The sequence below is a fragment of the Zonotrichia leucophrys genome, chromosome 19 (genome assembly GCF_028769735.1).
Source record: "Zonotrichia leucophrys gambelii isolate GWCS_2022_RI chromosome 19, RI_Zleu_2.0, whole genome shotgun sequence".
Taxonomy (NCBI): Eukaryota; Metazoa; Chordata; class Aves; order Passeriformes; family Passerellidae; genus Zonotrichia; species Zonotrichia leucophrys.
In genome coordinates, this window is record NC_088188.1 from 9,481,150 (window position 1) to 9,495,327 (window position 14,178).

General features: G+C 43.3%; 1 protein-coding gene across 11 annotated transcripts in view; it reads right to left on the reverse strand.

Moving 5' to 3' along the window:
- The window catches only part of BCAS3 (BCAS3 microtubule associated cell migration factor), a 303,942-nt gene that overhangs the window by 134,952 nt on the left and 154,812 nt on the right, over nucleotides 1-14,178 (reverse strand). Inside the window, exon 24 of one of the 11 annotated variants that reach the window (XM_064729255.1) lies at nucleotides 11,931-11,950. The exons of the other annotated variants lie outside the window; for them this stretch is intronic. Within the exon in view, the coding sequence (XP_064585325.1) occupies nucleotides 11,946-11,950 (5 nt within the window). The 3' untranslated portion in view covers nucleotides 11,931-11,945. Of the gene's footprint in view, nucleotides 1-11,930; nucleotides 11,951-14,178 lie in introns of those variants that run through there. 11 annotated transcript variants of the gene reach the window in all.

A 14,178-nucleotide genomic window follows, 5' to 3' on the forward strand; every position in this document is an offset into this window, starting at 1 on the left:
GGGCAGGGTGCTGACAGAGGCTGCATGTGCAGTAGCTCAGGCACACAGAAGCTCTGATGCTGCCTGGATGTGCTGCACATGTTGGGAATGCTGTGCCCAGCATGTGCAAAACCAGGAGGGGGAAGGAGCCGAGCCTCACAGCAGCCTGGCTGATGGATAAATAAATAAATGAATAAATAAATAAATAAATATCCTCCACACTGCTGCTGCTTCTAACAGCACTGCTGCAAGCACAGGTGAGAAGGAATCCTCTAAAAGAGAATCCCTTGTTTTGTTGTTTGTATTTTTTTTAATTCTCTATTTATTGCCACTCTTAGAATCATCAATCAGTAATGACAGGCACTGATAGACCTCAAACAACCAACACTTCCAAGACACACACAAATCACGTTCCGGGCACGGAGACAGGTGACAGACATTCAGAGCATCAAAGCAGCAGCAGTTTCAGATGAAATTTAGATTCCAACAGGGATTCCTCCGATTTTGGAAAGCAGCTTGCTTCCCCTCACAGCCCTGACTTACACACACTTGTTTCTACCAGACTTGAACAATCCAAGTCCCTTTATCAAACATTTCACAGGGAATTCAGACTCATCAATAAGCCAAAAAAGAAATGTAAAGCCACATTTTATGCAACACAGAGAGCTTGGATTATTTTAGATGGCATGAAGGTGGAGGAGATGCCAAATCTGCAGGTGCAGCCTGAGAGAGCAGCTTTGGTGCTGCTGAATTCACCTTGTCCCTGCTGGAATTTGCTGGGAATTTCCAGGAGGCAGCACCTGGAATCCACCCCAGCTTCACATGGATAAGAAACCTCAGTAAGGTAAAGGGATTTGAGGTATGGAAAAGGGTGAGAACTCCTAAATTAGGGAAATCCAATCAGGATTATTGCAAGGATCAGCTACTTGAAAAAGAGATGATGTTTGCAGAGTAAAAATGCTACTTAAACACTAACTGATCTTCTATTTTAATTTTCCTTCTTCCTGTGCATTATTCAGTTGTGGGATGAATAAAATTTAATTTATAAAATACTTTGGATGTTTAAAAAGGGGAGAATTGAACCCCAACATTTTGGGAATTGAATGAGATCATGCTGTCCCCTGGTCCATCCTTCTGCCCCTCTCTGTGCCACTCTGTGCAGACAGTAAAACTGCTTGATTAAATTGATTTTTTTTTCCTGCAATATTTACTGATTTCCCTACACCAATACAAGGGCTGTGCCATGGGGAACAGCTCAGGAAATCTCCCTTTAAGGAGTATTTTAGGGTATTTAAACCTCACAGGTATTGGATTTTGATGCTGTTGTCACAGGAAAACAAAAACATGCTGCAAAAACTGCCCCACAACACGCACAAGAAAACACTCCTAGCTCCAAGTTTAATTTATTTGTTGACAGAGAAGATCTACTGTGCTTAATGCAAAGTTCAATAGGAACCCATGGAATACAGATACCCAGAGTCAGAACTGCAATAAAATCAGCTCCGCGTTTATCTGGCCGTTAAACGCAATCCAAAAAATTTATTGGTAAAAAGGAATCAAATTCACTTATGGCATAAAATATATTTCTTGCCTTCCAGGAGAGCAAGCTCCCTGAGCTCCATCCATCACAACAAATCAGAGCTGCTCATCTCTCCCAGGTCTGTCCCTGCACACGGAGCCGGGCACCGCTGCCCTCCCACCCTGCTCCATCCCTGAAAAAGGCTCCAAAAACCCTCACCCACAGCAGAGCTGAGCCCTGCAGATGGCTGGTTTGCCCCTGGTTTGTTGTTTTTTAAATGAAGCCATCAGCTGAGGGCTGGGTTTGGGGTGGATGCTCTGAGGTTTGCTGTTAGAGCGCTTCCAGGCTGGCGCTCGGAGCGGATCCGCGCCGATCCAGGCACTGCCTGCTCAGCTCCTTTTTATGGAGTGCTTTTAAAAGGTGGCAGTAATAATTCACAGGCAACGTTTATGACAGAAAAGGAAAGAAAGAAAAAAGTATTTCATCAGCTCCTCCAGCTGCTGCTTCAGAAAGTTCTCCTCGGGAAGGATCCACATTAAACACTGAGCACTTGCAGTTATTGTGCATATCCTAATTACAAATTCATAAGAGTGGAGATTTCCTTGGTGAGAGATCCAACATGTGTCTTTTTGCCTTGAGCTTATTACTCTGGCTACTGAAAACACAAATATACTAAAAATGAAATAACTTTCCCATTTTAATGTGGCCATAAGCTTCCTGCCAGGCTGCGACCTAATTGAGACTTTTGATCTGAGCTTTTCCCAAACATGTTATTCTTCAGAGTCTGTAAACCATTTTAACTGCAGCTCTCCTGCAATCATTACTGAAAGCTACGGGGAATAAAATAATCAAAAAAAAAAAAAAAGGGGGGGGGGAAGAGGGAGGGAATACTCAGTTTATCAAAGTCAATGGAAATACAAGGTATTAATTATGCTAAATGAAGAAATATGGGCGTTGTGGTCACTTTTGGGGGTCAGGAGTGTTTCAATGCGGCGCTGCCTGTGCCTGACCTGCGCATCCCCGGCACATCAAAGCAGGAGGGAGTGAGGAAAGCGGTGCCAAGGTCACCAAGCTGCCTCCAACCAGCACGTTGTTATCAATTACAGGCACTGATAAGGACGTGACCCCTGGGTGAGGCACAGAAATGGGGGATATCCGTGTGTGCCTGCCTGCCCCCGGAGCGCCCAGAGCCGGGAGAAAACTGCCCAGCACATTTCAATTCTCCAACAGGCTCTGAGGGAAAATAGCAGCCAGAGCCCAGTGCTGATAAGATGCACTCAGATCCCCGAGTGCAGCTCCCTTGATTGGGTTAACTGAGCCAAACGCACGGCAGAGCACAATTAAAGCACAGGGGAAATTGTATTTCTCCCCTACAGACGGCTCTTGTGAAGTTTCATCAAAGCAAACCCAAAAATGTCTTTATTATAGTGAGACCTACAGCAGGAGCACATGTAACCCCAAATAAGGGGTGTTACACAGTAGTAAGTCACCTAGTAAAATAAAAGTATATTTTCAATAAAGATTAGCTCTGCATTTTATTCCTTGAAATTCTTTGATCAAGTAATTTTGAACTACATAAAACCAGCCAGACCTCCCTAACTGAGCATTCCTCAAGAGATTGCTCTGCTGCACTCAGAATGCTACAACTGCATCTGACTGTACCTCAGGTGAGTTTGCTCCTGTTCATTTTAAACACCTAGCAGTTTTTGCTCGCATTTGTTGTGGATATTTTCTTTTAGAGAAAAGGAAAGCTCCAGATACAGACTATTGGAATATGACCATCCTATTTTTCAAAAGGAAAGCTCCAGATACAGACCATCCTATTTTCCAACCAGAGTGCAAAATATTTTTACAGTACTCCAGCATTTAAAACGTTCTCAAAAGTGCTGAGAAAATTACACAGAAAAAGGTGGAATATAATTAAACCCTTAATGATTTAAAATGCCAAATTTAATTCATTCCCATTGCATTCAGAATGAACAAGAAATTAAAATGTTAACACTGTGAATCATCTTGGTTTCTGCAAGCCAAAGTTAAACACTAACCAGTTTACTCTGTGTGCCCAAAATGTTTACTAGCTCTGACTCAGATTTAAACAGTATAAAACATGATCATTCTGGAGTGCAGAACAGTTCTTACACATACAAAAGAGGTAATGAGGTGAAACTGGAAGGTACAGAGCTGTATCTTTCCAATCTACCTACAGGTTTGGATTTTACAACGTTTTTTTCCCCCTGAGGGGACCAAAAGGGCCGTATGTGGTGCTATGGAATTCAAGAGCTACGATTATTTCATGTACCTTTGGAATTTAGCATGAAGTTAAGCATATAAAATACAGTCAAGGAGACTGTTTAAAAGCCTGTGGAATGGGGAAGGGAGGAACAGTAGGATGTAGCCTTTAATCCTTTAACAAACTTCACTGTCTGTGCCAAGAAGCCGAGAGAAAAATACATTTTACATTTTATAAATAGTCGTGAACATAAGCTAAAGCATTTTGCCACTTCTGGGAAATCAATAGGCAAAAAACAAGCCACTCATTTGCAAATAATTTATGTGGCTTTTTTTGCTAATGCAGGACAATCTCTCTGTGAAAACGAGGGCAATAACTTTATTATGCTCATAAATGCAATGCAAAGCAAAGAGAGACTGATGCCCCTGCTCTGTCTGCTGAACAAAAGCTCAGCTTCGATCACATCCATCAGGCTCTGGAGCTGCACAGCTTTGTCTTAAGTCAGGCAAAATTACAGAGCCTGTGGAACCAAAAAAGCCACAATTATTCCAAAGACATGAGATAAGCTGCCATTTGTCATTGCTGATATCTGCACTGGAGCTTCTGGGGAGGAAACACCTCCAGAGCTGCCTCTCCCACGGGCATGGCAGCGGCTCTGCCACGCCAAGGCAAAGCTTTTCCTGGGCAAGGAGAGCAGAACGAGGCCAAGCACCTCCTGAACGGGCAGAAATGAATGCTGTGGCACAGATCCTGCTGGGGCAGGGCAGGGCAGCCCCCATCAGTCAGCACGAGACACACAGAGCTCCTCGGTCAGGTCTGTGTGTAGGGCAGGGAGCAGCAGCAGCATCCCCGTGCCCAGGTGTGGGGCACAAGCTGCACCATGAACACCCCCTGCCCTGCCCTGACACCCTGGAAATCCTCCTTTGGAGGGGAGAGAGCAGTTCTGGAGGGTTCCCATGGCAGTGCTGCCCTCCCAGCCCCGTGGGACACAGCAGCAGCGTTTTCTGTGCCATTGTCTTTTCTTTTTATGATTAATTCTGTTCCTCAAAAGTGCTGAAACTTCAACAGAAACTTTGCTCTGAAGGGGAGCAGGGAGCAGCTCTCAGGTATCCAATTCCCTGTCAGGAACCCAGCTCACAAGTCCATCATTCCATCCAACCTGCACTGGTGGGGATTTTTTAAAGCTTAGCCATTATTTCATAAAAAGAAAGCTAAAGAAAAATAGTAACTTGTGTAAAGCTGGTACTTGCCACAGGCTGTTAATGCATTGTGTTACTGCTCTGCTTGCAAATGTCTAATAAATTACAAGAGCTGCATAAAGCCCTTATAGGAAACATCACCTCACGGGTCAGCCTCTCCTAAACAGCACAGAAACAACTGATACAAAACACAATTAATGCAAAGGCAGCTTGAAAGTATTTCAGAAACTCATCCAGCTTTGTTATGGATTTGATGGTTTTATTTCAAAGGACAAAATGCTAAACTTCTCCAAGACTAAAGGGGGGGGGGGGGAGAAGAGTTTCCATTTGTGCAAGAGAAATGCACAAAACATCCATGATTAAATAAAACTTCCTGTGATTGAATCTGACTACCATTTTACAATATTAATGCTAATGGATTATCATCCTCTTGTTTGCATGTTTAACTTCGGTTCCCATAAAAGTTGCTTGTACACAGGATCAGAGGGAAATGGCATTTCAGAAACTAAAAACAAAACACACACGCTAAGAAGCAAAGCCAATTTTAAGAGCTACAAAATCAGCAACATCCAGACAATAATCAGTTTCCAATGTCAGACCAGGAAGTCAGGCAGCAAAAAAAGAAAAGATGCGCCCGAAAAAAGAAAAAGACTTTTAGGAAACAGCAAAATTAAAGCAGGAGCAGATATGTAAAATAGATGAATGAAGACAAGGTCTTCCTGCACCGAGGGAGTTGTTTAAGGAGAAGCAGTGTCCGTTTGTGGCCACGATAATACTTTCCATTCAATAGAGTTTGCAGCTTGCTGATTCATATGATTGCAGGCTGGCGCCCCGCTGGCGAGCCCCCTCCGCTGAAATTAAATCCACTCTCTTCAGTTATAAATTATAATGCTCTATAAACAACACTCCCACTGGGAACGGGGAGAGAGAGAGAGCTCTCTGCATAGTCCACTCACTGTTTAATGCTCTGCTCTTCTGCCACAAACAAGGACTGTATGTCTGCCACAGACAGCACTCTTGCTGTAATTTATAGACTGTTTGATGTTGAGAGCAGGGGAAGGAAAGCAGGATTGTAATGCGAGTCAAAGAGGAAAAGAAGTTGGAAGTGGGTGAGTGTGCAAGAAAGAGGAAGGGCAGAATACATTTTACACACATATTTCAGAGATACATCACTGGATGTATCTTTGCTGCCCCTTAGGAATTGTCTCCTCCAAAAAGAAAGGGAAAAACAATCTGGAATACCACTTAAAATAAATGAGACGTCCACGCCGCAGCGTGCGACGCCAGGATCATTCCATATCAATCAGGAGCCATCTCCGTGGCTGAGACTTGAAGTCTGTTATCACAGAGAATATGAAAACATTAAAATGATAAGGATTTAACTAAAACTGACAGCAGCCCAGAAATTCCCAGCCTGGGCTGACGAGCTCTTCCCGGAGCAGCGTCCCAGGGAGCCCACGAGGGACACGGAGCCAGATTGGAGCAAAAATCCCAACCCAGGGCAGCTCCCTGCTCATTCCCACCTTCCTCATCTGTGTGGGGCACAGGGAGATCATCCTGGCTCTTCTTCATGCTTGTTATGAAATCTTGTTAAATGCACATGCAACAGGCACCCAACTGCTCCGAACGCACGCACAAATCCAACTTCTTCTCTTTTTTTTTTTTTTTTTTTAACCAAATGGATTTAAAAATGCCAGTGAAACTATTTCTGCTGTGGGAAAGATGAAGATTCCAAGTAAAAAGTATATTATTATCCCTAAGAACAGCCTGCATTACCCAGCTGACAGGGTACTGGGAAATACCCATGGGCCAGCGAGAGCTTCAGCCCGAGCAGAAACCAGCAGGAATTTCAGAGCAGAACCCCTTCATTATTGTCATGGAAATTGCAAACTAAACTGTGAGGGAATGACAGAGTGTTTAAGAAAATGGACCCCAGGATTGAGATGTCCATCACTCAAGATTTTGATGAATGACTACAAGTCAGTGATCCCCTGCCTGACCAAAAACCCCGAACCTCCTCAAATTGGCACAGCACAGTCACATAAAGGTCTCCACAGGATTTTTAGAGTTACTTAGGACATTGGCCCAAGGCTTTTTGTGCTTAATAATATTTTCCAATTTCCCCCCAAACCCCACCACTACACCTTTCTCTTCTTTTTCTTTTTTTTAAAGAAAGGTTTTAGGCAGTAGCTGAGCAGCTTTTAGGTTGGAGGGAGGGAGGGAGAGCAGAAACCTCCTTTACTGTGAGGTTGAGCCCTTGTATGTCAAATCTGGCCTGGAGCAAATTTTCACAGCTGAATTATAAACCCTGTAAACAAGGGTTTATGATGGAAATGCTGACACAACCTTAATTACAAACAGCGTGAAGTGGGGGGAGGCTCTGTAACACACACTCCTTTTCACTGCCAGTCCTCTGGCACACCAAGGCTGCCATCCACAGAAAAACCACTCCAAAAACCACTCCAAAACCCACTCCTGCTCCTCACTGCTCAGGCAGGAGCATTTTTATCAAATCTGCTTGCTCAATACTGTCCTTTAGAAAAGGAAAAAAATAAAAAAAAACCTCAACAAACCTTGATTTTGTAATAAAAGTATAATGTATAGCTTAAAAATAAATTAAATAAAGGAAACATTAAAAGATAAATGGAGCAGGATGCTCTATGGCTGAGGTAATTTGAGTGGAAAGGGAAGGAGGGAGTTTACATTAATAAATGATTAAAGGCCTTAACGAGGGCCTATCTGGTTGAAGAGAGGAGCAGAGTTCTCCACCTCTCCTCCTTCAGCCCAGCTTTTTTACATTTGTTCTCGATGCTGATCAATATGGTTTTCATTTAGTGATTTCCATAATGCCATATGTGATCTGCAAGGCTGACATAATGAAGGCAGAAAGAGAGCTGAAGTCATTTGAACGTTCTCGCTTGCATGTCTGTCGCCAATTTAGAAAATAAATATCTATTGAGAGTTAGGGTTTCCTCCTGTCTAGGAGAATCACAGCAAGATTTGCATATGCAGATTGCAAAGCCTGCTCTTCTCTCTTCTCTCCCTGCCCCTCTTTAAACAAATAAAAATGATCTTGAAGAATTTCTTCCCCTCTTGTGTTGCAGTGAGTTTGTGTTTTTATAATGAAGAGGAAATATTAATAAAGTTTAAAACTGAATGAGGGTTGGCTTCTCTCTGTTCTAGCTGAGATTTGCTTGGCAGGCCAAAAAAGCAAAGGTTTTCTGTCTGCTGAGTCACACTGACCTGCTGGATCCCATCAGAGACCACCTTCGTTTGAAATATAATATTTAAAAATACAAGCAAGGTCTGTACTAAGCAATATTTGGTTTCATCACACCACTGTCTTCATGGGCAGAGTCTCAATCAATGCTGCAGAGGTATCACCCTTGTAAACTGAGCTCTTCTGCCCCTCAGAGGTGTGAATTGCATTTATATAACAGCATTTCTATAAATTGTATGTTTAATAAAGAAACAGGACTGGTAGGTACATTTTGGAGGGCTGGAATTGGGGTTCCTGTATAACACCCCTGGCACAGGAACAGTGTAAGGGCCATAATTAAATTTTAAAAATATCAATAGCTCATGGCAGACGAGATGCCACAGCAGATTTAGAGGTGTTTGGCAGCCAGCTGAGCTCTCAGATCTCACAGAAAGGATCAACTGGAGGTCTCCAAACCCTCACCCTTCACCTGCAATCCCTTCTCACAGACACCCAACTTCGGGACTTAATTCTGTTTATAAAAACAAGCAACAGGTTAAAAGCTGTGCTTGAGACTGTCATTATTTGGGTGACTGCTCCCTGATCCAAATTCCCAATTCCTGCCCAGAGATCTCCTGAGTTCCATCCCCACAGCAGCACAGTGCATTTCCTGCTGCACCCTGGGATGCTGCAGCTGCAGCACAGAGCTCCACTTGCTGCACAGGGAGGATCCTCCCCACAAGAGCTTCTGCTTTTAATGCCCCGACGTGTAAACAGCAAAACAACCCAGGAGAAATCACAGTTTGCAGTAAATTTTAGGATCCAGGCTGCTGCTTTGGCTACTTTGAGCACGTACATGGAGTTGTACTACAAAGGTTTCAGAGTTTTGCCAGTGCTGAGTTGAACATTGAGCCATCAAAGTATTATCTGAGCTGCTGTTAATAAAACTAGCAGTTCATTATGGGTATCTGACAGAGAAAAACCAATGTAAATAGGGATTTTGTGAGTGGTGAGCAAGCTTTCCATCATAAACAAAGTTTCTTTGAGGTTCAAAGAGTTTAGTTAACGATTTAAAGATTTTTTTTTTCTCATTGTTTTCAGGCATTGCCAACTCTTTGTCTACAAGAAAATAGCTCGAAAAAGCTGCTCTTTGCACACATTTTTCCAAGTTCCACAAATTGCTGTAGATATAAAATGCAACCATGGAAAAAACCCCCCACTGCTGAATTCCAAGAAGGTTGTCAAAATTAAAATACCCTGATGATATTGTTAAAATTATAAAGGTTCTCCCTCCCTGGAAGTGCAAAGCAACATTAAAAGAATTTCTTCTCCTTCTGTTCATATCACACTTCTGCATCTCTGTTTACCCAGTGTAACTAATGGTAAGGGATTTCAGCTCCCCAATTATGATATTGCACTGACCTAATTGGGTTTCTGGAGGGCTTCAGGGAATTCCAGCCTTAAAGACTTTGTTCCCACTAAATTAAGAAAGATGTGCAAGTGTGGAGCTTTCAGAAAGGGACAAACGAACCTAGAGAGGAATAAATCCTGGAATAAACCGGGCTGTGAGCAGCAAAACCGCAAAGCCCTGAGCTGTGCAGCCTGGCTGGGATGGAGAAATGAGGAGAAATGAGGAGAAATGAGGAGAAATGAGGAGAAATGAGGAGAAATGAGGAGAAATGGGGGACGGGAGAGCAGCGAGGGCTGAGCGGAGCCGGGGCTGCCGCTGACCTCCCGCCCAATTACAGCCTCATTGGCAAAGCAAACAAGGAATTATTGCCTCTTTAGTCGGGCTTTTCTTCTCCCGAGCCGGCCCCTGCTTCTCATTCTGGTTTTTTCTCCCCTTTTCCTGTTAGGTGGAAAAAAAAAAAAAAAAAAAACCAAAAAAGAACCCAAATCTCCCCCCCAACCCAGCCCATCTGCAAACACCTGATATTCATCGGAGTCCTGCAGTCGTACAGTCTTGTTAAATTGTTACCACCTTTTCCACGAGCAGTTTTGGCAATTAACCTCGTGGTCATACACTTCAAAGGGAACAACTGTTGAGTTTAACCTCCTTGAGCTACCATGGATTCCTTTATGATTTTTCTTCAAACACTTTCATCCCCAACAAAAAAAAAAAATGCAGACTGATAAGATTGGTGTTTATTTTTCCATTTTGTCAGTTTATTGGGATGACAAATACCTCGACCAGTCACCACTAGTTTGTGCTCCTCCAAGTCTGTGCAGAAGGAAGCTCTCCTATTAATTCACATTTCTCTCTGCTTTGTGGAATCCATGGATTTGATACATCTGACCCTTCCTTGCCCCTGTTTGCAAATCTCTCATATATTTCTCACAATGCCCAAAAGCTCCAAAAACAGAACATACAAGCAGAGTTAATGCTGAGGACATGTGATCCCATTACAAATAATATATATTCTACCTATTTATTTTGTAAAACCCCACCATTACTGAGAGACAGAACTGCTTTGCACATGAAAAAGGAAAAAGAGATTCCTCTCCCCTCAATTAGAATACCAGTTAACAGGATCAGGATCTGTGTTAGTACAAACCACACTTTCTCTTCTGTCTAAACTTCTGCCTACAACATTTATTAATTTACCAGACCGTGCAGCTGCTCCTTAAGCAACTGGACAGCAAATGACAGGAAAGTACCAAAGCAAATACTACAGGAGTGTGATCAGGTTACTTGGAATGTTGTTTCCCCCTGCATTTACATTCTGGTATTATAGCACATTTTTTCCTCCAAAGTAATCACAGAAATGTAAAATGCTTTATTCTTAGGAGAAGCTTTCAAGAGAGAGCCAAAGAATCCCAAAAAAAGTGTCTGAGTGACCTTTTGGTAGGAGGCTGTGGCCGTGGCCAGGGGAAGCATCACTTTTCTCTGGCTGCAAACTGCCTTGGGTGGGAGAGGGAACAAAATCCCTCTCCAGGAAAAGAATGGAACAAAAGTTTCGCAGTGCGAGAAGGGGAAGCATTTGGGCAAGCATATGGCATGTGTTTCAGGTTGTGAGGGAGGCAAAAAAAAAAAAAAAAATCACGATGTTCCGTGCAGTTCAGACCAAATAGAAAACTTATTCTGACTATTCTCATTTGTCAGAGGCTTTTCAAAACTAAGCAGATCTCTCCATGGCTCTGATGTCAAAGGAGGAAGGAATCGGCGGGTATCGAGTTTACATTTTTAGGTTCTCTTTTAACTGTTCCCACTTTTAATTTTAATGTGCTTGTCAACAAAATGAGAAACTCCTTCACTCAGAGGGGGGAAAAAAAAAAACAAAAAAACCAAACCAAAGCAGAAATTAGCACATTAAATGATACATGGGTCTGGTGCTATGCTGCACAGTTCAGTGAACCCCAGCACAGATCAGCAAGATGGCTGGAAATGTCTCTTTCCGTCTGTTTTTCATCTGGCAGGGCTGTGCACTCAGCAGAGTGTGAAGAGAGCCTCTCTCCCCTCCGACCGCTCCTGCCCGCCCCCCAAAGCCCCTGCAGCAGAGAGCAGCAACTGGAGCAAATGCTTTTGTGAATTAAGAGATCTTGTGAGCGTAAATTTGGTCAGGCTGCTCCTTTCTGCAGGCCAGCCCCGGCTGCTGCCCCAGGATGTGAACTGTCAGTTCGCATAGCTGGTGATGAGTTGCAGAACCATCAGTAAAGGTGAAGACGGCAGAAGCAAGAAAGATTCAAGACTGGTGGAAATCATTTCACAAGGAAAATTTCAGCCATCAGTGGGAGGAAGCTTTGAAAAATGCTGCCATTTCCGAGTCAGAACGAAGGAAAAATTAAATTACTGCCGGTGAGGCGAGCCAAAGTCGCATCTTACCCTAGGGAGAGGTTTGATAATGGTAAACATTTGACAGCTGGCCTGAAGTTGTTATCTTGTTCTAACAGTTGTTATAGTCTGAGTGAACATTTCTGATAAGAGAACAGAAAGAAAAACACTAACCCATTTTTAATTTCTTGCTCTCTGTATTTGAGGCTGCGGTGCCCAAAGCCAAACAGGTTTAAAGCCGTTTGCCACCATCACTCCCATTAAAGCCTCGGCTTTTACCCCGAGCTCAGGCTTGGGAGGGAACAACATCACTGGGTACAGCAATACCTCAGCAATAATTTAAAATAACTTCAACCTCTCCCTCTCAATATCCCTTGAATACCCCTCCTCTGCTTCACCACAAGCAATTACAAGAATTAGCCCTAAATTAGAGTGAAAGTGGAAAAATTAATTAGTTTAAGTATTGAACTTCAAGATCTACCACAAAATCTTGTTTCGGTATTACTTTACTCCAAGCTGTTGATGTACAACCACAAAACTTTAATTCCTTTATTATTCTTTATTAAAGAATACTTATTCAGACACATTAGAAAGGCAGCAAGCTGGGTTCCACCTGAGTGGAGCAATAATAAATGAAAACCAGTTCTGTTTAAGCAGAAATAGGTATGCTATCTTCACAGGAAATTTAATTATACATCAGATTTTTTTTCTGTGCTCAGTTGTTACTGACAAAGCACGTATTGAGGAGGGAGACAGGGCTCTGCTCCCTCCTGCCATTAGCAGCTCCTCCTTTAGGAAAACACAGTGTGGGTATGGAAAGTACATTACATGTATGTCAAAATCAAACTACCATCCTGCCAGAGAAGCATGGGCTGCTTGGTTTTTTCGGGTTTTCTTTTTTCTTTTTTAAATCAGGAATGCATTTCTAAGCTGTTTAACACAGCTTAACCTCGTAGAACACATAAACAAAGCATGCACCTCCCATTAAAAATAATTAAGATTAATATTTACCATGGCTATTAAACTCTGTTTAATAACTTATTGATATGGACTAGGGGTAAATCTTCCTATCCCTGAGCACCTAAAGCCTCCCTGTCCCATGTGCCTCCTCCTGCAGGGAAAGCTGACAGAGAGCTTTTCCCTGATGCTCACGATCCCAATCCCAACCCCAGGCACAGGATAAAACCCCAATTAGACAGGCAGCATGTGAAGCTTGTCCCTTAGACACCTAAATTAACTCCAAAACTCTTTCTCTATCTCCTGCATTAACAGGTAGAAAGTGTTTCATTACTTTTTCCAGTGACTCTGCCCCACTCTTAAAGCAAGAGTGTATAAATTGATATTAAAGTATGGTATTTTGAGAATGTTTCAAAGTAAGGTCAAACTCGTATTAAAAACCTACTAGTGTAGGCTAAAATAACAGTCTGGCTGAGCAGCCCTGGGTGCATCTGGGTTCAATTACCCACTACATCCTTGCTGTGTTTTCTAGCAGCAAGAACAACGCAAGCACGGCTCGGAGTTCACGGGTAATGTCAACGTTGGGTTACTCAAAGAGGAACCAGATAAATCATCCAAATATCACAGTCATATTGGCAGCCCGTTTTTCCCCCCCTTCATCACTGCAAGCAGCACAACGTTGCATAACAACAAATAGAGGACAAAAGTCCTCACCTCGGGAGGAGGAGGGAGCCCAGCTGGAGCCCTGCGCTCCCTCACACACAGGAGTGAAAAGCACACGCTGAAAACGCCTCACAAAAAGGGAGGCAGAACCCAACCTAATGCACAAAGCAAACAAACACAATTTACCATGCTGGCACCCTGACTGATTCCTTTTTATTTGGTGTTTGACCCTGGAACAATGAGGCTGGATTAACATTCATTATTTGCATTCAAGGAGCTGTCGTGGGGAGCAGGAACTGCTCCAGCACCAGCCTGAGAAACAAGAGAGCCTGGGACACTTGTGGATCATTGGCTCTCTCCTTTCTGACCCCCTCCACGGTGCCCAAAAATATTGGGCTAAATAAAAGCCCCCCCATGTGTTGCTTTCATGTTGTCAAGCTGGTTAACAAGGATTTAAGAGCTGCCTGGGTAAACATCACACTGGGGCTCCATCAGCAGCGTCCTGCAAAGGGGATGAGGGATGGGAGCAGCCATCCCGAGCATCCCATCCCAGCCAGGCTGCCACAAACTACACAAAAACACACTCCAGTGTCACCAGCCCTCCCAGGGGACAGCGCCACATCCCTGCACCCCAGCTCCACCTCCCCAAAAGGTCCCAAA